At 46.8% G+C, this 24,389-nt stretch overlaps 1 protein-coding gene across 1 annotated transcript; it reads right to left on the reverse strand.

Moving 5' to 3' along the window:
• Nucleotides 1-15,422: 15,422 nt before the first annotated feature.
• Nucleotides 15,423-23,931, reverse strand: LOC146355546 (E3 ubiquitin-protein ligase TRIM7-like). The gene is made up of 8 exons (XM_084829940.1): nucleotides 23,903-23,931; nucleotides 22,449-22,599; nucleotides 21,338-21,568; nucleotides 20,883-20,962; nucleotides 19,599-19,717; nucleotides 16,869-16,950; nucleotides 15,635-15,863; nucleotides 15,423-15,479 (listed from the first exon to the last, which is right to left on the reverse strand). The coding sequence occupies exons 1-8, from the start codon at nucleotides 23,929-23,931 to the stop codon at nucleotides 15,423-15,425; spliced, it is 978 nt and encodes a 325-aa protein (XP_084686066.1).
• Nucleotides 23,932-24,389: the final 458 nt, after the last annotated feature.

A 24,389-nucleotide genomic window follows, 5' to 3' on the forward strand; every position in this document is an offset into this window, starting at 1 on the left:
CTCTTCATATTGTTGTTGTTTATTCGGTCAGTCACTTCCAACTCTTCATGACTTCATGGACCAGCCCACACCAGAGCTTCCTGTCGGCTGTCGCCACCCCCAGCTCCCCCAGGGTCAAGTCTGTCACCTCCAGAATATCATCCATCCATCTTGCCCTTGGTCGGCCCCTCTTCCTTTTGCCTTCCACTTTCCCTAGCATCAGCATCTTCTCCAGGGTATCCTGTCTTCTCATGATGTGGCCAAAGTACTTCAGTTTTGCCTTTAATATCATTCCCTCAAGTGAGCAGTCTGGCTTTATTTCCTGGAGTATGGACTGGTTTGGTCTTCTTGCAGTCCAAGGCACTCTCAGAATTTTCCTCCAGCACCACAATTCAAAAGCATCTATCTTCCTTCGCTCAGCCTTCCTTATGATCCAGCTCTCGCAGCCATAGGTTACTATGGGGAATACCATTGCTTTCACTATGCGGACCTTTGTTGTCAGTGTGATGTCTGTGCTCTTCACTATTTTATCAAGATTTGTCATTGCTCTCCTCCCAAGAAGTAAACGTCTTCTGATTTCCTGGCTGCAGTCAGCATCTGCAATAATCTTTGCACCTAGAAAGACAAAGAAAGTGACAGAGAAAGTCTGTCACTGCCTCCACGTTTTCTCCCTCTATTTGCCAGTTATCAATCCAGCTGGTTGCCATAATCTTGGTTTTTTTTAGGTTTAACTGCAACACAGATTTTGCATTTTCTTCTTTCACCTTCATCATGAGGTTCCTCAGCTCCTCCTCGCTTTCAGCCATCAAAGTGGTATCATCTGCATATCAGAGATTGTTAATGTTTCTTCCAGCGATTTTAACTCCAGCCTTGGCTTCATCAAGCCCAGCACGTCGCATGATGTGTTCTGCGTACAGGTTGAATAGTTAGGGTGAGAGTATACAGCCCTGCCGTACTCCTTTCCCAATCTTAAACCAGTCCATTGTTCCGTGGTCTGTTCTTACCGTTGCTACTTGGTCGTTATACAGATTCCTCAGGAGGCAGACAAGATGACTTGGTATCCTCATACCACCAAGAACTTGCCACAATTTGTTATGATCCACACAGTCAAAGGCTTTAAAATAGTCAATGAAACAGAAATAGATGTTTTTCTGAAACTCCCTGGCTTTCTCCATTATCCAGTGGATATTGGCAATTTGGTCTCTAGTTCCTCTGCCTTTTCTAAACCCAGCTTGTACATCTGGCAATTCTCGTTCCATGAATTGCTGAAGTCTACCTTGCAAGATCTTGAGCATTACCTTACTGGCATGTGAAATAAGTGCCACTGTTCGATAGTTTGAACATTCTTTGGTGCTTCCCTTTTTTGGTATGGGGATATAAGTTGATTTTTTCCAATCTGTTGGCCATTCTTGTGTTTTCCAAATTTGCTGGCATATGGCATGCATCACCTTGACAGCATCATCTTGCAAGATTTTAAACAGTTCAGCTGGGATACCGTCATCTCCTGCTGCCTTGTTATTAGCAATGCTTCTTAAGGCCCATTCAACCTCACTCTTCAGGATGTCTGGCTCTAGCTCACTGACCGCACTGTCAAATTTATCCCCGATATTATTATCCTTCCTATACAGATCTTCCGTATATTCTTGCCACCTTTTCTTGATCTCTTCTGCTTCTGTTAGGTCCTTGCCATCTTTGTTTTTGATCATACCCATTTTTGCCTGGAGTTTACCTCCGATGTTTCTAATTTTCTGGAAGAGGTCTCATGTCCTTCCTATTCTATTATCTTCTTCCGCTTCCGCGCATTGCCTGTTTAAAAATAATTCCTTATCTCTTCTGGCTAACCTCTGGAATTTTGCATTTGATTGGGCATATCTCCCTCTATCACTGTTGCCTTTTGCTTTCCTTCTTTCTTGGGCTGCTTCCAGTGTCTCAGCAGACAGCCATCTTGCCTTCTTGGTTTTCTTTTTCTTTGGGATGTTTTTTGTTGCCACCTCCTGAACAATGTTGTGAACTTCTGTCCATAGTTCTTCCGGGACCCTATCTACTAAATTTAGTCCCTTAAATCTATTCTTCACCTCCACTGCATGTTCATTAGGAATATTAGTGAGCTCATATCTAACTGCTCTGTGGGTCTTCCCTATTCTCTTGAGTCTGATTCTAAATTGTGCAATCAGAAGTTCGTGATCTGAACTACAATCAGCTCCAGGTCCTGTTTTTACCGACTGCATAGATGTCCGCCACCTTTGGCTACAAAGGATGTAGTCAATCTGATTTCAGTGTCGACCATCTGGTGAAGTCCATGTATAAAGTCATCTCTTAGGTTGTTGGAAGAGAGTGTTTGTTATGCACATTGAGTTGTCTTGGCAAAATTCTATCAGCCTATGTCCTGCTTCATTTTGTTCTCCCAGAACATGCTTGCCTGTAATTCCAGGTGTCGTTTGACTACCCACCTTAGCATTCCAGTGACCAGTCCCCTGTAATGAAAATAACATCTTTTTTTGGCGTACTATCCTGCAGGTCCTGCAGATCCTCATAGAACTGATCTACTTCTGCTTCTTCAGCATCTGTGGTTGGGGCGTATATTTGGATCACTGTGATGTTAAATGGCTTACCCTGAATTCGAATTGAGATCATTCTGTCATTTTTTGGATTGTATCCAAGCACTGCTTTAGCCACTTTATTATTAATTATGAAGGCTACTCCATTTCTTTTGTGGTCCTCTTGTCCACAGTAGTAGATCTGGTGGTCATTTGATGTGAAGTGGCCCATTTCAGTTCACTGACACCCAAAACATCTATATTTAATCTTGACATCTCCCCAATAACCACATCCAATTTGCCCTGGCTCATAGATCTTACATTCCAGGTTCCTATGGTGTGTTGATCTTTAGAACATCAGATTCATCATTCACCACCAGCACCATTGGCTGCTAGCTGTCCTTTTTGCTTTGAGCTAGCTGCGTCATCACATCTGAGGCTAGTTGAACTTATCCTCTGTTCCTCCCCAGTAGCATTTTGACCATCTTCCGACCTGGGAGTCCCATCTTCCGATGGTATACCGACATATCTCTGGTTGTACTGATCCATTTAGTTTTCATGGCAAGAATACTGGGGTGGGTTGCCATTTCCTTCCCCAGCGATCGTATTTAGTCTGACCTTTCCGCCATGACCTTCCTGTCTTGGGTGTCCCTTCACGGTTTAGCTCATGATGTCATTGAGGTGCTCAAGCTCCAGCACCATGACAAGGTAACAATCTCCTTTGCTGAAGAACTCTATTCTTTTAAATTTTAGCAGCACTTTGTCTTCCCTTAGGATTGAACCATATAATATGACATTACAGCAAATTTCTATCCCTTTATAAATATTATGAAGAAACTAGCGATGATAAGTGATAAAAATGAATGTAGTGGAACAATAAAATGACCACAGAAAATAAAATTGTTTATTTGGAGGACTGCATCCATACACCGGCCCATGCCCTGAGATAAAATTACCGAGGTCCTGCCCATACCTACACCTGTACAATCAATCAGATTTAGGGGTACAAGAGATGGGTTCTTTCACTGATGGCCCTATATTTGTGGAACTCTCTCCCAAATGATTTGCAGATCGCTCCAGCAGTATCAAGTTTTGAGACAGTCCTACAAAACCACTTATTTCTCTTTTTTTTCTTAGGGCACAGTCCTCTGGACTGTGCCATCGCTGCTCAGAAGCCCCTGAACTCAGAGGCTTCCAAGATTCCAATCAGGGCTGTGCACCACTTTGGCTCCAATGCTGAATTCCGAGCCAACGCTGGGTGCTTTGGGTTGCACCCAAAGCAGGCCAGGATTGACCTGAAGCTGGTCAGGTTGCTCTGAAGCACTTTGGCACAATCCGGAAGTCCTACAGCCCCTCCGCCCAGCCGTGCCCCCCACCCACACACCGCCCAGCCATGTGAGCCCCCTGCTCCGTACCTGGACCCTTGGGACGTGCACCGGCGGCTGTCAGCCTTGATCTTTTAGCAGGATTGTTCTTCTTTAATCACTGGTTTTCACAGGAGCTTTAAAGAACACCCCTGCTCTTCTGCTACTATCTCACAACTTCCCCTCCCTCTTTCCATGTTATCTGAGAACGGGGAAAACCCGGCATTTTCTGTGCTTGCAGTTGAAATCGCCATTTCCCCCCTGTGTATTTCCCCTTTAGCGCTTTTTCGTGCTTTGTGTGGGCATGTGCTGTGGGGCGTTGCTGGGCGGTGTGGAAAGCATTGTCGTGACAACAAATTGGTGGGAGAGAGGGGGCAGGTCACTGACCACGCTTCCAGTGACCATTTCTGCCTCTCTCCCATTCCACTACGGGCGCTCGAACTGTAAAGTGGTTAACTGTCCCAAATTCTTCTCCGAGATCCGCCTGAGCACAGTAATACGTACTTCTGAGTAAACACATTGGCTGTAAGGCTTTCCTTTCCTGGGAGTAAGTGCCATTGAAATATGTGTGGCTTGTTTCTGAGCAGGCATGCACAGGAGTGCATCGTAAGTCTACTTAGAGTAGCAGTCTTAAGGTCTCCCATCCCCTTCAGTGCATGTACTTGGAACCTCCCCCTCCCATTGACTTCACTGACCGCTTCTTCTCCATTTTGCTTACCATATTGATGGGCTTTTTTCCTCCCAAGGTGGATGGGGGAGTCTTTCTTCTCAGCCATGCAGGAGAAAGGCTTGACAGTTAGGATTGCAGTGGTTATTAAAAGTGCCTTTTCTCCTTCCCTGAATAAATTCATCATGCAGAGCTTGGAATTGTCATTTTTAATGGTTTCTTTTGTGTGTGGAGTTGTTTTAGATAAGGCAGTAATGTTGAAGTGGTTTTCCATAGTACTCCCTCCCACTTAACCAGCCACTATCTCTTCTCATAGCCCACCTTGCAGGGTTGTTGGGAAGCCAGAAAAATGGGGAAGAGCAACAACAGCAGGGGGGGGGAAGCAAGCCAGGTCTAGTGAAGGTGTCCCTTATGAAGTGGTCACCTGGGGTGGGGCTGCTAGGGATGGCAATATACTGCATTTACTTTCATCACACACTGACATATTTAGCAGAGAAGGACTAGCAGCACCAGTAACCTCGGGGTAAGCCACTGAGAAGACTCTCTCCCTTGCCACAAAGTCGGAGGAAGGAGGGGGCCAGCTCCCAAAGCCCACTATCCTGGTCATTAGACGGTCTTCTGACTTCCCTCCTGCTGCGGAGGAGTGGCGGGATGGGAGGAGCCATCAATCATGTTACAGGAACCAATGACCAGGGGAGGGGAGGGGGCAAGGGACCAGCAGCCCCCTTCTGTCCTGATTGTTCAATGCAGCTCTGCTCAGCCATAGTATAGAGTGGAGGGATGCTCTATGAGAGATGCCTGTATACAGGGCCAGTGTAAATCCCAGAAAGGATCTGGAATTAAAAGATCCAGGTTTGTAGTAGGATAAAATGCCAGGTGTGAAGAAAGCCTATGTCATCCTGAAGGAAGAGATGGGGTGAATTGCCTTGATTCTCACAGAAAAGTTGGGAGACTCCACCCAAAAGGCAATTAGATTCCCAGGCTAAATGTTTCGAGAACATTTGGGTCATAGGCTCTTATCTTCAAGTGTGTGTGTGTGTGTGTGTGTGTGTGTGAGAGAGAGAGAGAGAGAGAGAGAGAGAGAGAATGAGAGAGAGAGAGTTAGCTTGTTGGTTTCAGAGAGGAGGGGGAGAGGTGGTGTTCATGGGCTAGAAGGGGCATCTAGCAGAGACGCTTATAAGATCCAGCTTGCTGGCCCACCCTTTGGTCTCACTTCAAGGGGAAGTATGCATTACTAACTTAGAGAACCTTTGGACCAGGAACGGCTTCCCATCTGTCTTGGGGATTCAGATGGACATATCAGCTTGTGACAAGGGTGCCTCCTTTGTTAGCTGAGTGGAGGTGTGAACTTTTTTGATTGATATATATATATATATATATATATATATTCTGCATCCATTTTCTATCAATAAATTGTCATCTTTTTGCACAAGGGGCTTTGTTTCATCTTGGTAATCCAAAAGAATCTATTGTTGACTGGGCCCTGACAGATACAGGACCCCAGATCAACACAGTAGCCTAAGTTGAGATGCCAGCCCTACTGAGGTACTCAAAAGGACATATGACGGCACAAAGGTGGGACTCCATGTGCTTCCCACAATGTATCCATACACACCAGCCCCACCCTTGCCCTTCCACACTGAGTGGGAAGATGCAAAAGAGAATAGGGTGTTTTGTGCTGGCATCCATTTTGAATATTCAACCCATGGCAGCTGGGCACCGTGGCTTCTCATGACTTCTGTAAACCACCCAGAGAGCTTTGGCCATGGGGCGGTATAGAAATGTAATAAATGATAGATCATGATGTCTGAACCCAGCGAGGGTGGGTTGTTGGCATGGTTAACAAACTGCCCACAACCCTAAAACAGCCCATGGGTGGTTTGTTAACTACAGTGACAACCCATCCTCACTGGTTTTGGACATCACAATAAGCCATCTGTTCCACCATCTGACTCATTCACATACACTAGATCCTTTTTGCACGTACTGCTGCCAAGGCAGATGGTGGAACTGATGCAGTTAATTGTGAAACATGGTTTCTGTGGTTGTTTTGTGGCTTATTATATCAATCTCATCATAGTCTGATGTGACTGGCGAGTTTGGCTGATTTGTCTCACATGGAAGTTGCCGTTCCGGCCTGTTTTGCTGAATACAGACTATGGCCCGGAAGCGGTATCAGGATGTGATTTCGGTGAACTTTTTGTGGCTTATTGCATCCCTGCCATGGAGTTATGTGTGACTGGTGAGTTTGGTTGATTTTGCTCATTCAGAAGTGGCAGGTCCAGGCCATTCCGTTCCGTATGTGTTCTGGGCATTATGGGGTTAATAATAATAACACAATATTGCAAGGGTTTTAGTCCTAAAATATTGTTCTCAAGTGTTTCTAACACATGCCACTATTTGGGGCATGGCTTTTCAATAATAAAGGGTCCATTCCGGCCCAGCCTGTTCCATCCTGTTCCGGCTTTTACACTGTCCCCCTGCCCTCTAGTGCAAGTTCTATGCCTATAGCTTGTGTCTGGTTACCCCCTCCCAGCTCCATTCTCCTAAGCCCTATCCCTTCAAGCAGCACTGCAAAAGGTCCCAGGTAGGGACACTGGAGAATACTGCATGTTGTTGTTAATAACTAGCAAATGGACCTGGATTCACACAGGTTGGAATAGCCTCTATTTTGATACAGTGCAGCCTTCATGCAAACTTGCACAGTTCTCAGAGCTGGACATATTGTGCCCGCCCCATCCGAGTGAAGCCATGTCCATTGGCGCCCCTAGGTACACTCCCTGCCATCATACACCCTTTTAACCCACTGAGGGAGGGGTCTGTCCCCTCCATTTCCCTGAGGGGGCTGCCCCAGGGCAGGGGAAAGAGAGTTTTCCAGAGGGTGGGTGCCACTACAGAGAAGACCCGGCGTCGGGGTTCTCCATGGCCACATTCCTTCCATTTTGGAATGACCAGCAAGGCCTCCTCTGATGATCTTACATGTCACTCGGGCATATATGAGGGAAGGCAGTATGCTAAGTATCCCAGTCCAGAGTTGTGTAGGGCTTTGTATGACAATAGCATCACCTTTCACGTGGCTCGATGCTGCTCTTTTAACAAGATGTTATGTAGGGATGTCGCAGAAATCCTCCACGGACCCCAATGAGGCCAGATTCTATTGAATCCGGCCCCCCAAAGTCCATGGAGGATCGGATCTCCTACCTCGCAAAGTCCTCGCCAGCCGGATCCTGCCTGCCGCCAACTCCGAAGCCCCAGCGATACGGCCGCCATTGCCATATTGGTGGCTGGACTGATGGACTGCGGACGCAAATGGCGTCCGCTACGCCATTTGCATCCCTGCTCTTTGACATGATAGGCTACGTAAATCTTTACATAGCTTATTGCGTGAAAAATAAAGGACGCAAATGGTGGATTTGCATCCCTGTTCCTTCGCGCGATAGGCTACGTAAAGATTTACGTAGCCTACCACATCAAAGAGCAGGGATGCAAATGGCGTCTGCTATGCCGGACGCCATTTGCGTCCACAGTCCGTCAGTCCAGCCAGCGATACGGCAATGGCGGCCGTATCGCTGGGGCTTCGGAGCTGGCCGGCGGCTCCACAGAGTCAACACAGAGTGGAGCCGGCCAGTGAAGATTCTGGCGGGGAGGAACGGATCGCCTCCCCCCCCCCCGGCGGACGCCCCGCGGACGGCAAGGTAAGGGATTCGTACATCCCTGTTATGTCAGCAGCTGGGTGTCCCAGTGAGCACCCTAGTGGCTGCATTCTGCACTAGCTGCAGCTTCTGAACCAGGCACAAGGGCAGCCCCACATAGGGCACAATCCTATCTAGATAGGCGGCCGCCTCCGAACTCGGAGGCGACCGCCTATCCAAAGCAGGGCAGGAGAAGCAAGGGGGATCCTTCTCTCCACACCTCTCTTGCCCTGCTTTTTCTGCTAGACAGCCGATTTGGGCTGCCTAGCTGCAGGGGGACCAAGTGGGAGAGGAGGCTGCTGTACGACACATGGGATGTGTCATACATGCAGTTCTGCTCTCCCCACCCCAGAACACCCCCAGCAACACCCCTTTTAAGCCGCTCCGCACTCCTCTTCCAAGCACAGAGGACAGGGCTTCTCTGCGCTGCCTCCAAGGCAGTGCAGAAGTGGGGGGAGGTCAGTTTTCCGGGAACCGACCTCGGAACGCGGGCTCTGACGTCAGTTCCCAGAAAAGAGCATATTCTATGGCCATCTAACCACTATCTGGCAGCCAATAGAGTGCATTACAGTAGTCTAATCATGAGGTTACCAGTGCATGGATCACCATGGCTAGGCTAACCCTATCCAGGAACGGGCATAGTTGGCACGCCAACCGAAGTTGGTAATGGGCGCTCTGGGCCACTGAGGCTACCTGGGCCTCCACTGACCAAGATGAATCCAGGAGCACCCCCAAACTACAGACCTGCTCCTTCAGAGGGAGTGCAACCCAATCAAGAACAGGCAAACACCCCAATTCCTGGACCCAGGAATTGTGAACCCATAGGGTCTCTGTCTTATCGGGATTCAGCTTCGGTTTACTGGCCCTCATCCAAGCCATAACTGCATCCAGGCATCAGTTCAGAACATGCACGGCCTCTCCTGATTCAGATGTAACAAAGAAACAGAGCTGGGCATCGTCAGCATACTGGTGACACCTTGCTCCAAATCTCTCGATGACCACTCCCAACGGCTTCATATAGATTTTAAATAATATTGGGGACACGATGGTGCCCTGCAATACCCCACAGTTCAACTGCCATGGGGCTGATGTGCAGTCACCCAATGCTATTCTCTGGAACCGGCCCCACAAGTATGAGTCAACCACTGAAGAAGAGTGCCTCCAACTCCCAACTCACAGAGGTGGTCCAGGAGGATACTGTGGTCAACGGTATCAAAAGCCACGGAGAGATCAAAAAGTAGTAATAGGGTCGCACTCTCCCTGTCCCCCCTTCATGGATCACTGCCTTGTTGTGGCGAAGGGGCTTGCGTAACTCAGTGAAGCCATAAGCTATGCTGTGCAGGGCCACCCAAGGCGGACAGGTCATGGCAGAGAGTTCTGACAAAATGTGGTCCACTGGAGAAGGAAATGGCAACCCACTCCAGTATTCTTGCCAAGAAAACCCCATGGAACGTATCACAAGGCTATACTACTGGAGAAGAGCAGAGGGTATTTCCAAGTAGCGCCAGAAAGAGTGAAGTGGCTGGGCCAAAGCCGAAAGGACACTCAGCTGTGGATGTGTCTGGTGGTAAAAAGAAAATCCAATGCTGTAAAGGACAATATTGTTTAGGAACCTGGAATGTCAGATCAATGAATCAAGGTAAGCTGGAGGTGGTCAAACATGAGATGGCAAGATTGAACATCGACATCTTGGGAATCAGCGAACTAAAATGGACAGGCATGGGCGAATTTAATTCAGGTGACCATCATATCTACTACTGTGGGCAAGAATCCCGTAGAAGAAATGGAGTAGCACTCATAGTCAACAAAAGGGTGGGAAAAGCAGTACTGGGGTACAATCTTAAAAATGATAGAATGATCTCAGTACGAATCCAAGGCAAACCATTCAACATCACAGTAATTCAAGTCTATGCCCCAACCACTGATGCCGAAGAAGCTAAGGTTGATGGGTTCTATGAAGACCTACAACTCCTTCTAGAACTAACACCAAAAAAAATGTCCTCTTCATCATAGGGGATTGGAATGCTAAAGTAGGAAATCAAGAAATCACCGGGATAACAGACAGGCATGGCCTGGGTGTACAAAATGAAGCAGGACAAAAGCTAATAGAGTTTTGCCAAGAGAACACGCTGATCATAGCAAACACTCTTTTCCAACAGCAGAAGAGGCGACTCTACACATGGACATCACCAGATGGTCAATATCGAAATCAGATTGATTATGTTCTTTGCAGTCAAAGATGGAGAAGCTCTATACAGTCAGTAAAAACAAGACCTGGAGCTGACTGTGGCTCAGATCATGAGCTTCTTGTTGCAAAATTTCAGCTTAAATTGAAGAACGTAGGGAAAACCACTAAACCATTCAGGTATGACCTAAATCATATCCCTTATGAATATACAGTGGAGGTGAGGAATAGATTTCAGGGATTAGACCTGATAGACAGAGTGCCTGAGGAACTATGGACAGAAGTCCATAACATTGTTCAGGAGGCAGCAACTCAATCCATCCCAAAGAAAAAGAAATGCAAGAAAGCCAAGTGGCTGTCTGATGAGGCTTTACAAGTAGCTGAAGAAAGAAGGGAAGCGAAAAGCAAGGGAGAAAGGGGAAGATATATCCAACTGAATGCAGAGTTCCAGAGAATAGCAAGGAGAGACAAGAAGGCCTTCTTAAATGAACAATGTAAAGAAATTGAGGAAAACAACAATGGGAAAGACTAGAGATCTCTTCAAGAAAATTGGAGATCTCAAGGGAACGTTTTGTGCAAAGACGGGCATGATAAAGGACAAAGAAGGCAGGGACCTAACAGAAGCAGATGAGATTAAGAAGAGGTGGCAAGAATACACAGAAGAACTATACAGGAAAGATCTGAATGTCCCTGATAGCCATGAGAGTGCGGTCACTGAACTTGAGCCGGACATCCTCGAGAGTGAAGTCAAGTGGGCCTTAGGAAGCATTAGTAACAACAAAGCTAGCAGAGATGACAGTATTCCAGCTGAGCTATTTAAAATCCTAAAAGATGATGCTGTTAAAGTGCTGCACTCAATATGCCAACAAATCTGGAACACTCAACAGTGGCCACAAGACTGGAAAAGTCAGTTTACATTCCAATTCCAAAGAAGGGCAATGCCAAAGAGTGTTCAAACTACCGCACAATTGCACTCATTTCACATGCCAGCAACGTGATGCTCAAAATCATACAAGCTAGGCTTCAGCAGTATGCAAACCGAGAACTACCGGAAGTACAAGCTGGGTTTCGAAGAGGCAGAGGAACTAGAGATCAAATCGCCAACGTTCGCTGGATCATGGAGAAAGCAAGAGAATTCCAGAAAAATGTCTATTTCTGCTTCATTGACTACGCTAAAGCCTTTGATTGTGTGGATCACAACAAACTGTGGCAAATTCTGAAAGTGATGGGAGTACCAGACCACCTTACCTGTCTCCTGAGAAACCTGTACGAGGGTCAAGAAGCAACAGTAAGAACCAGAGATGGAACAACCGATTGGTTCAAAATTGGGAAAGGAGTACGACAAGGCTGCATATTGTCACCCTGCTTATTTAACTTATATGCAGAGTACATCATGAGAAACGCCGGGTTGGATGAATCACAGGTCGGAATTAAGATTGCCGGGAGAATTATCAACAACCTCCGATATGCAGACGATACCACCCTAATGGCAGAAAGCGAAGAGGATCTCAAGAGCCTCTTGTTGAGGGTGAAAGAGGAGAGTGCAAAAGCTGGTTTGAAACTCAACATTAAAAAACGAAGATCATGGCATCTGGCCCCATCACTTCCTGGCATATAGAAGGGGAAGAAATGGAAGCAGTGACAGATTTTACTTTCTTGGGCTCCAAGATCACCGCAGACGGTGACTGTAGCCATGAAATTAAAAGACGCTTGCTCCTTGGGAGGAAAGCTATGGCAAACCTAGACAGCATAGTAAGAAGCAGAGACATCACCTTGCCGACAAAGGTCCGTCTAATCAAAGCTATGGTTTTCCCAGTAGTAATGTATGGCTGTGAGAGCTGGACTATAAGGAAGGCTGAGCGCCGAAGAATTGATGCTTTCGAACTGTGGTGCTGGAGAAGACTCTTACGAGTCCCATGCCTGCAAGGAGGTCAAATCAGTCCATCCTAAAGGAAATCAACCCTGACTGCTCATTGGAAGGACAGATACTGAAGCTGAAGCTCCAATATTTTGGCCACCTAATGCGAAGAGAAAACTCTCTGGAAAAGACCCTGATGCTGGGAAAGACTGAAGGCAAAAGGAGAAGGGGACGACAGAGGATGAGATGGCTAGATAGCATCACCGATGCAATGCATATGGACTTGAGCACGATCCGGGAGAGAGCGCAGGACAGGAAGGCCTGGCGTGCTATGGTCCATGGGGTCACGAAGAGTCGGACACGACTGAACGACTGAACAACAACAACTCCCTGCCCCTCTCCTGAAGGAGGTCATCCATTAGGGCAACCTAGGCTGATTCCATCCCAAAACCAGGCCTGAATCCAGACGGGAATGAATCCGGATAATCAGTTTCATTCAACAGCACCTGCAGCTGAGACACCACACCGCGCTCTCTCTCTCTCTCTCACTCTCTCTCTGTCTCTATCGTGCCTTACTCAAGAACAGGTTGTTTGCAACTGGACAATAATTAGCATAGATCTTGGGTCAAGGAAAGGTTTATTCAGGAATAGCCACACCACTGCCTCCTTCAAGGCACTAGGGACTATCCCCTCACGCAGTGATGTGTTTTCCAGTCCCCTGATCCAACTGGTCAGCCCCCCGCAGCTAGCTTGAATAAGCCATGATGAGCAAGGGTCAAGAGAGTGTGTGGTAGGTCGAACAGATGCAAGTGCCTCGTCCACATCTTAGGCTCCAAAAACTGAACGAAGCAGGATACAACAATGCACAGGATACCTCAACCTTTAGTTATAACACCTTTAGTTATAATTACATCTTTATAATTGCGTAACACTTTTAGTTATGATTAACTAAAAAAAATCTTAAAGTTTTAGACCAGAAGCACCATAAATGCTGGGAGAGAGCAATCCCGTGGTCCCTGCGGGCTGTCCGGGTTGGCAACCATTTTCTGAGGTCAGAGAAAGCACTCTAATCTTGGAAGGGGGGGCCAGAGATCTGCCCCCCACCACCTCACAGCCAGCATGGAGAGAATTGTGCCAGCTCCCTCTCCAAGGCTGGAAAATCGACCTCTCAGAGGGGGGAAAGTGGGCAGGGAGGGGAAGAGGCTGGAGAGGCCAGGTTTATGTGATAGATAGCTGCTGTGCTCCAGGTCTGTCTACCCTATCTACACACACACACACACACACGTATATATAGGCAGTATGTATGTAGAGGCCAGGGTATAATTTATCCTAAGCCTATTGCATTATCCTTCCCTCCCCCTCTGAAGTGCCCTTGCTAGACAGGCTGAAAAGCCTGTTTATTGAAAACCTCAAAGATTGCCTCTGCTGCTCCTCCTGCTCTTCCAGGTTCACGTTGCTGGCAGGGCATAGGAATCTCAGAAGCCTCCGAGTCTGGGGCCTTCTGAGCAGCAATGGTTCAGACCACAGGACTGCACCCTAAGAAAAAAAAAAGAGAGAATGGTTTTGTAGGCCTGTCTAAAAGCCTGGTACTGCTGGAGCCATCTGTACATCATATGGGAGGGAGTTCTCCAAATAGAGGGCCATCACTGAGAAGGCCCCGTCTCTTGTACCCTCAATCTGATTGATCTTACAGGTGGAGGTACGGGTAGGAGCTCGGTGACTTTATCTCAGGGCATGGGCAGGTTTGCATAGATGAAGGCAGTCTTCCAAAGAAATAATGTGATTTCCTGTGGTCATTCTAGTGGTCCGCTATGTTCATTTTTATCATTTATCATCACTAGTTTCTTCGTAATGATTATACAGGGATAGAAATGTGCTGTAATGTCACCTTAGATGGTTCAATTCTAAGGGAGCATGAAGTGCTGCCAAAATTAAAAATAATACACAGGCCTCTACGGTCTCCTTCCACCTACTGGAATGCCCTTTTCTCCCTCTGCGAGGTCAATTTCCCAGCCTCTGAGATGCAGCTGGCGCGGTTCTCCCTATGCTAGCTGTAAGGGGGCAGATCTCTGGCTCCCCCTTCCGAGGTTAGAGGACTTTCTCCAACCTCAGAAAGCAGTTGCCAAGCCATTCTATGGTCCTTTGGGCGCTCCCCCAGGGACCATGGGATTACTCTCTCACAAGCATTTATGGTGTTTCTGGTCTGAAACCTTAAAATGTTGTTTTAGTTCATTATAATGGTACACTGCTAGGCTGTGAATGATTTTTAAACTGTTGTTTTAAAATGCTTGTTTTCTTTGGAAGATGACTTATTGAAATTTTGTCAATGTTTTATGTAAACATAAAAGGCTCTCTCCTTGTGAGAGCCTTGCTCTAAAAAGCAACTTAGAAATACGTATATACATAAATTTTACATTTATTACTTCACTGCAAGCCAATTGCAGGTAGACTCCCATGACTACACCTAATTGAAATTAATAGGGCTTATGGAATTAATGCCGATCTGGATTCAGCAGACCCATTTGGCACAATTATATTTTCCAGCATCTGGTAGAACTGGTGCATATTTTAGCACAAAAGAAGATAGAAAAGAACAGAAGTATCTTTAATGCAGACTTTCCACACTGCAAGATCTTAGTCAACTAACAATATCACAAAAAATATATCCCTTAATTATGAAAACTTAATACGCTGATTTCCCCTCCATCACCACCCCACACACACTAGCGGAATTTAAGGCTTAATTCGCTTCATAACTGACTGTCTTGCTTAATAACAATGTTGTAAATTGAAGCCTGTTTGGGCTGAACCTTCTGGGTCGGCGGGCTCCTGCCTATTCCTTCCCCCTAGTGGTGAAGCCTTCCCCCTCTCATCAGATTCTCACGACACACCCTCAGACTCTGCTCTTGCTAATGGGCTCAATGAGACCAGGAGAAATAGAAGACCACAGAAATGTTCCCGAGAAGGTCACAGGGGCCACCCTCAGCCACCATGTAGCTTGGTCTACAGCAGCCTTCCCCAGCCGGATGCGCTCCCGAGGTACTGAATAACAACAACCCTCCACCAGAATGGTCGTGATGGGAGTTGTAGTCCAATACATCGGGAGGGCACCAGGCTAAGGAATTCTGTTCTACAGCGACTCACAGATTTGATACCTCCAAAGCCACAGAGGCTGCAATGGTTATGGTTAGCAGGACCTGCAAGGCGGGTTTTACTTTCCCATATCTCATGGGCAGAGACTGAGATTGCATTTCTTCCAAAGCCAAAAGAATGGCTGGACCCCCCAAGCCAACCAACTGGGTACTAGGAAAGTGTAGAGCAGGGCGGCAGTGTCAGCATCAAAAAATGTCACCTTTTGTGCAATGCAGCTCATGGACACCCGGATTCTTTTGGGTTCCCCACTCAGAGACAGAGGAGGGTAATGGGGAGAGATGATAGCACAGTACTGACCATCATACTTTCCAATGGCCCAGACTCCTTCCTCAGGACCGATGGCTTTATCTTTTGTAATCACTGAATATACTGTACAGATGCCCACAGCCCATTCGCCTTCATCCCCCACATCCACTTCCCAGTAGTATCTGTGTGGCCCAAGAATATCCTTGCCCCGCACACAATGCCAGAAATCAAATCTCATCATGCAAATGAGATTTCTGGGCAAATCCTGCAGTGTGTCCTGCAGAGTGTCTCCAACTGTCACAGATTTCTGGTCTTCAGATATGAGAAGCGAGGATGGGCTGAGTCTGGATCCAGGGTCACACCTTCTGTGGAAGAAAATGAAATTAAATAAGGCCCTTACCAAGATCGGGCTTAGCTGGGATGATGATTTACACCTGGATCATAAACATGCATTACGGGGAATTGCAGTTCCTTAAAATCATGGGACCTACTTCTATGTAACACTGTTGTTTGTGTCTTCCTTTGAGGCCTTAAAAAAGACCCCCAGTCAAAAAGGTGTGAGACGCTGTTCAGAGATACTGCAGTGACGGCAGATGGCCTGTCAGAGGAGCTAAGACCTGTGGCCTCATTGTGTGGAGTTGAAAGCTCTCCAGAGAGGATTGCAGGGCAGAGATGTGTGTATACAGAGTCATAGAATCACAGAATCATAGGGTTGGAAGGGGCCCATAAGACCATCGAGTCCAACCCCCTGCTCCATGCAGGAAGCCTGATTCCCAGGCAGTCTCCTATCCAAGTACTAACCAGGGCTGACCCTGCTTAGCTTCCGAGATCAGATGAGATCAGGCACTGGACTGTTGTGGGGCACAGGATCCTCACTCCTGCCATTGCTTTCAAATGACACCACAATGCATTACAGGCAAAACCAAATATAATGTTATTAGTGTGGTTTGGAAATAGCCCCATTGCATTCAGTTCAGGGTAGGATCCTGGGGAGAAGGAAAAAAAAACTGGTCCTGCAACCAAGGATATCAGACAGGCACCAAAGTTTTATTTTTGGCACCTGAAGAAATTTTTATTTAAATAAGCCTTCCCTCATCGACCAGCCATGATTTTATTGACATCATCTGATTTTAATTTTGGGGTTCGACAGCCGAGACCACCACTATCAATGAGCATCCTGTACCAACATCCATTCCAGTGAAAGCTCCCCCCTCTCCTTTAATCCTTGAACTTTACCTTTAATCAGCCCATATCCAGATTCCAGAGTGTCTGCGGAAGCAAAGAGAGCAGAAGTGATTACTATTACTACTTTTTAAACATTTATGCTACTTTGGATAAAAGCTTTCAGAGCAGACAAGTTTGGTCTTTCTTTTTGACAGGACACATGAGTGCTCCTCTGGTACAGAGGATGAAACAGGGGGTGCACAACCTTTTCAGCCCCAAGGGCCACATCCAGTATCAGCTGGGGGTCCAAGAGCTGCACACGCACGCACGCACACATGCACACTCTCTCTCTCTCTTCTCTCCTCCCCTCCCGAGTCACTGAGATCCAGAAATCACTGGGGGGGGGCCTCTCCCATCCCGCTGGATTGCCACCAAGACTGCTGTTTCTCTGTTGCTACTAGCAGCAGGAAAACAGTGATCACAGAGTAAGAGAACAGGGTTTTTCTCCCCACAGCCCAGCTGATCAGTCAGGCTGCAGTGAAATGTGGGAGGGGTGCTGCTGGCTTGGGGGACTGCAAACGGAGCGACCAAGGAGCGTTGTGCACCCCAGGGATAAAGCCTCACCTTCTGCTGTACTTCCAACCCTCCCCCACCACCACCAAAAAAAAAATTTTTTTTAAGGGGGTGAGAAGTGCCAGCGGGGATGACAAGGGCATTTTCCACTCAATGCCTGTGGCAGCAGTACATGCTTCGATTTACTTCAGTTGCACGGGTGGTGCTTTGGGGGACTTTCTTTTAGTATTCAGCCAACCACTCTTGAAGCGCCTCAAAAAATAAGTTTGGCAGTAACAGGCATGCTACACAGGGGAAGGGGCAAAGACATTTGTGCAAGAAGAGTATAGAAATGCTGTCTCCTCTCTCTGAAAAAATACTACCTGTACAAGCCCTAAAGCAGGGGTGCAGAACCTCTTTCAGCCAGAGGGCTGAATTCCGTTTCAGAGAAGCTCTCGGGGGCCACATTCCAGTGGTGGGTGGGGCTGAAGGCAAAAGGGGCGGGGCAAAACTACCAGCATATTTCAGCTTAATATGCTGAAATATAACTTTCATATAATATACTTATATTATTTAAATAATAATAAATATTTTATTATTAATATTAATATATTAATATTAATATTATAATTAATAATAATAATATTAATATTATTATAATTAATAATAAATATTAATATTAATATTAATTATTAAATAAATATAAATAAATATTATATTATTTATATAATAATATAATATAATCATGTATTGGCAGTAATCATCTTACTGCCAATAACTAAGCCTTAGACCTTTTTTTTTTGGGGGGGGGACTGCACAAAAGCTGAGAAACCACCAAATAATTGGTGTTTGGGATAAAGGGGGTGGAGCCAAGGGAAAGGGGCATGGGCATCAGGAGACCCTGGGAGGGCTACACTGGAAGCCCAGGAGGGCCAGATTTGGGCCTTGAGCCTGAGGTGCTACACTGCTGAGCTAAAGGATGAGAGTTGCCTTACGTCTTTGTCCTTCCCCAGGCAGCTGTAATGCCTGCTTCTGAGGGCATTAGAATTTGAGCTGTGGAAAGTGGAATGAAGGGGTGTGGAATGAAGAGAAGAGAGAGTTGGAAGCAAGGTTTAAAGAAAGAGATGGTTGGAGCTGGACAAGGAGAGGAGAAACATGGTTGGAGAAGAAGCAGAAAAGGCCAAAGAGGAAAGAAGCGCAGCTGAGGAGAAAGATAAGGGAGTGGTGAAGACAGAGTGAAGAGGAAATGGCGGAGTGTTGAAGACAAAGAGAAAGACACGGAGGGAGGGTTCTCATGACCAGCGGGGGGAAAGAAGCCACTGTGGCTTCTTCACCCGCCCCAGGTATGCCACTCACACGCACACCATTTGCCTAACTACCCGCAACGCAGTGCAGATTACTGTGTTGTCTAAATTCAGCGTGGTGGGTGTGGCTTCTAAACCGCCCCACAACCCCCGCCACACCAGGTTCAGAAGAAATAATAACCTGTGCCACATCGTGGGTAATTAAGGAAATGGCAGGCATGCAAGTTTCATATGGAGAGCGGAGAAGAAGCCAAGGGGCTTCTTTTTCCCCGCTGATCAAGTGAACCTAGTCAGAAAGAGCAGCTCTCAGCCAGTGAGGAATGGCAAAAATCAGCAACAGAGGCCTGAAACAGGAGCCCAAGAAACTGTGAAAGTAACTGCTACTTTCCTAATATCCATGTATTTGTAATTAATGATGGTTTAGGGTTACAGTTATTTGTATTTGGTCTGTATAGTTCTATTTCTTGCTTAATTAATATTGGTACCCACTGAATATGTTAATTCTTGGTAAACATGGTAATATAAATTTATTTGACTCCTGAATGATTGCCAGCTTGCCCCTCCTTATTCCAATTATAGACCCCTGAGGTCCTAGCGAATCTGCTGGCCAGTTTTGAGAGAGGAGGTGAGGATGACACTTTGGGGCACCTGCTGTTCATCCAGGGCAAGTGGTTCACACACCAAGAGGGATTTTGCCAAGAGGGTTTTGAAGTGACCACGCACATGCGTGATTAGCGCACACTGATGAAGGGAAGTGTGCCACTGATGAAAATAACATTAAGCTTTTTCTTTCTTACCCTCAGTCTTCTCCCAGAGAGTCTATCCTCTCCCAGAGAGTCCACCCTCTTCAGCTTAGGGGCCAGCCCTATGTGATTTTCAGCCTGAATTCTTCCTTACCTTTGTACTGTTTCATGGCCCTGTCCAGAATGGGATTTATATCACAAAATTCCCAGATCTTCCATTTTAGTACAGGAGGGAACACCGCTGTATTCTCAAACGTCTCCTTCTTCTCCCACCTGGAAAGAGAAAAAGAGATAGATATAGGTACAGATATATGGTAAGTAGTATATAAATCTATTAAATAAATACATGAGTCAGGTATTCCCCAATCCCAAACCAGCCTTTCCCAACCCGCTACCCTCCAGATGTGTTGGTTTACAGCTACCATCATCTCCAGCAAGCATGACCACTGGTTGTGTTGGCTGGGGATGGTGGGAGTTACAGTCCTACATTCTGGAGGTCTCCTGGAGCGGGGGCGGGGGGCTGTCCTAGGCTCTCAATATGGCAAGGGAAAGGAGCAGAGTTCAGAAATCCAGAACGCCATAATTTCCTCTGGATTAAAAGCAAGCGCTGAGAGGTTCTTGCCTAACAGCCACACCCACAATTTCCTCCTCTCCTCCTTTTCCAGGCTTTCTGAGCTATGCTGATAAGCTGCTGCTACGAAACATGCACTGAAAGGAATGCCGACACCCAAATTCTGCTCCTCCATGAGTAGCCTCAATGGGGCGAAGGAGGAGTTGTCACCATGGTGTTTAGCACTAGAATGGTGGAGGGCTGCAGCTCAGTTTGACAGCACCAACTTTACATGTGGAAGATCCCAGGTTCAGTCCCAGGAGTCTCCTGGTAGGGCTGGGAAAGTCTCATCTGAGAGATCGTGGAGAATCACTGCCACTCCAAGCAGACAGCACTGAGCTAGATGCACCAATGGCCAGTCTCGGAACAAGGCAACTTCCTGATGGCCAGCCAAGCAGCCAACCAAGTCTAGTTGGTCCAATAAAGACACTGGGTGTCAATATGCTGAGAGAGAAAGTATTTAAAGGGTGCAGTCCTATGCATGTTTAGACAGAGAAATGGCCTACAGCTCCCAGCTTTCCCCAGCCAGCAAGGCTGACTGGGGAATGCTGGGAGTTGTAGGCCTTTTCTCTGTCTAAACATGCATAGGATTGTGCTCTAAAAGTGCTACTTATGATCTTGGGTAGGCACATTTTTCTTGCTATGAATGGAAATAAATAGGAGCCACTTACCTCTGCAAGGTGCTTACAACATCCGAGAGAGAGAGAGAGAGCTCAAAACAATCTATGAAAAAGAGTGTGTGCCTGTCCCTTTCCCTATCTACCTATTTTCTTCCCCTCAACTTCTTTCCATCTACCCACATTCTGTGGGGTTCATACATGTTTTTACCTTCCCAAGCATGTATCTGGAACCATGAGGGAGAGGGTGAAGAGCAATTTGGATGGAAGTGATTTGAAGCAGAAGGGTGGCTGATGAGGAAAGAGTTAAACCACACGACACTCCTCCGCTTCATGTCACTCTGCGCTGAAGCTGCTTTTCCATAAACAAAGTGACCGTCAAAGTTTAAACACATGATTGCATTCAAGGTCTAGTTTGGTCTCTATTTTAGCTCTTGCAATGAGCTTATTTCTCTTGAATACTGTGTACAAAAGAGCCTATTATTTACCTATTTTCTATATTTATAGGCCACCCTGTAACGAAGTTCTTATTTTCAGCCCTGCACATTGGGCCTTTTCAGCTGTATTGGAGGCTCTTGTATATGTGAATTACTAAGGATGCCAACAAAAAGTCAAAGACATGCTACCCCTGGAGAAGAACTGTGTCTGTTTCTGCCACACTCTGACCTGCAAGAATTCATTCGGTGGCTGCTGACACTTCCTCTCCATCTCCTGGATGATCCTTTCAAGAGAGGAGAGCTCCTCAGAGAGTCTGGCCAGGTGCTCGCCCCTTTTCTTCACGATCTCCTTCTCCACGTTTTCCATCTGGGCCAACAGACATTTCTCTTGTTCCTTCAGAAACAGGCGCAGTCGTCTGAACTCCGCCACTGTCTTTTGCTTCTCTGTTGTCATTTGTTCCTGTAACATGCACATAAAAGGAAGAGAAAAGGAAACCAATGTCAGGAAAATAGTCAGTCAGTGGAGTTTCAGTTGGCATACTCTGCTTCCAGCATTCCCCAACTGGAGCCTTCCAGAAGTTTTGGACTTCGAACCCCATCAGCCCCAGCCAGCATGGCCACTGGTCAGACATGCTGAGAGTTGTAGCCCAAAACATCTGAAGGACACCATGTTGAGGAAAGCTGGTCCACAGGTACAGCAGAATGGGGGGGGGGGAGGTAGAATGGAATATACCACCAGCCTGCAGGTGGAGGAAACCAAATATGCCCCTCCTTCATAAAAGCCTCTCTGTAACCAGAAAACTAGCCTGTCGGTGAGAAACGTTCTCGCTCAACCCTTTGCCTGCTGTGTGACATTTCTGTTGCAAAGGGTTGTTAAGATAGGGATGATTTTAAAAAAGGAAAAAGGCATTACCTCACCTGTAGTCAAAAGTGGTGCAATCCATTCTATTAACTTGTTCTGAAGCATGCAAAGTATACCTTGGCTCATAAACAACTTGAGAACCTTCCCGAAATTTGGAATAGCCTGTCTTCAGAAGCAGGGGTGTCTCACGTCTTGCTGCTGATTTTGTTTAACTCGGTGGCTTAAATCCAATGTTGTAGGAGCAGACTTCACTCTTGAGGCAGGACTTCCCCTTACTCTCCTCCCCACTGCAGCTCCAGAGCAGATTAGGGATCAGGGTGCAAAGGGGAGGGGGAACCCATTCGGCCAGTGATTTCCTTTCCGTTGGCAGACGGCCAGTACTGCATACAACCCTTTGGCATTTTTATATTCAAATTTCCCCACTGATCAGTTTGGCTTGCTCACTTCAGATCTATCTATTCTTCAGAAGCCACATTGCCTCTTCTATAAATTTCGTATTTGTCAGACACTGAATGATGAAGAGCAGAAGGGCCTCACTGTCTGGCATTCTTAGGTGGGGCCTACAGCTGGCACTTGTGGGTCTAGGGATGCTCACCCCGCCCCAGAGCTCCTGGCAAGCAGGCCTTGGCCTAAGAAAGGGAGACAACCCGCTTGGGCTGACAGAATGGAGGCCTTTGTGAGGTAACAGGGCCCCTGGCCCCAAGACTTCTGGCAGCTTGACCTTGAGAAGGCAGCACACAAGGGATCTTCACACAGGGCCTCAGCACCAGCATGGCAATGAGGCAGCCATGGAGATCCTCTCTGGCCTTTCTGTTTATTAAATCACAAACTTTAATCAGCCCTATCCTGGGGTGTCTTTCTTTGTGCCAAACCTGGAATTATGGGGACGATTCAGCATCAGGTTGCTCCCACTGGGGCCAGACGACAAGGTCGTTTCAAGTTTTGAAATGAATTTTGCTTTCAAACTAAAAATAAAATAAAATCAGCTCTTGTAACCGTGATACATACAAGCAAGTCTTGACTTTCCCTTTCTGCATTTGCTTTATACACCAGAATATTTTCTGTCTCCTTCCTGAGATTCTCCAGGTGTGTACAAATCTGGCCCTATAAGACAAAAAATAAAAAGTCCAAGTGTGACTACTACTGAGAAATCTATTACATATACAAATAAAACTCTCATGGGGAAAAAAAAACACACCAAATGACAGCATTGTGACGGAAATACAGCACCCAGGCTCCCTCTTCCAATCTTCCCTTGAACTGGGGCAGGGGTGGGCAACTTGTAGCCAAAACACCTGGAGGGACACATCATCCCTCAGGAATGGCTATACTGGCTAGGGCTGATGCAAGCTGTGGGCCAAAACATCTGAGGGGCCACAAGTTGCCCAGCCCTGGACTAGGGAAACCCTGCTGCAAGCCTCCATTAAGAGCCCTGACAGGAAGCTGTATATAACCTTGCAAATAAATTTCTTCAGATTCTAACACCGGTACGAAATATGAATTCAATAGTCAAGGTCCAACAGACCCTGGCCGGAGAAGGAGCAGCTGCAGGGATTTTCGTTCCTTCCTCCCCGCCAGAAAGAACACATATAAGAACTTTTTAACTACAAACTAGGGCTGGAGTGTGGTTTTTTTCCTCCTCCCTCCAAATCCCTTCTCCTTTTGTGTTGTGTCGTAAGCCTGAAGGCAGTGACTGACTTATTACTCATTTTTATAAGCAGTTCAGTGAGCCTTATTTAGCTGATGAGCACTGTAAAAATGGGAAGGAGGAGGAGGAGGAAGAGAGAACAGAGGGAGATGTTTGATCATGAAAAGTCTTTTCCTGCTTGTGCAAGAAACCATACATCAGAAGGGATGTTCACACAGCCCCCACACATACCATGCGTTCAGTGAATATCGGAGGGGGAGCATTATTATTCCCACTAGCCGCACCCTCTCCTGCCCGTGTGCCTGCTGGCCATGCCTCTTAGGGTCTACACATCTGGCATTTGTGAGGAAAAGCTGTATCATGATAAAGAACCCTGGACCAAGGGCGGCTTCCCAATCCCAACAAAGAGCTGTACACGCATAGGGCCCTTTCTCACAAACACCAAACGCATGGCTGCAGGGTAGGGTGGGGTCTGGCCAGCATGCACACATCAGCATCGGGTATGGTCAGCTCACCATGTGATCACTTGTTCACAGATGTTGCCTGGGGATGATGGGGGCTGTAGTCCACACCTGAAGGGCAGCAGGTTGGTGAAGATCACCCTAGAGACTTCCCCGATAAGCAACGTCTGTCCAATCCAGTCCAAAGCAAATTGTGCCCTGTGCCTTTGCCAAGCACCATGGAATACACATTCAACCAGATCCAGATTAAGGGCTTTATCACACGGAGCTTTTATCCCACGATTGAGATTCCTCCTTCATGGAAGTTTGC

The sequence above is a fragment of the Heloderma suspectum genome, chromosome 2 (genome assembly GCF_057233095.1).
Source record: "Heloderma suspectum isolate Gila_16-S chromosome 2, 16-S_ref, whole genome shotgun sequence".
Taxonomy (NCBI): Eukaryota; Metazoa; Chordata; class Lepidosauria; order Squamata; family Helodermatidae; genus Heloderma; species Heloderma suspectum.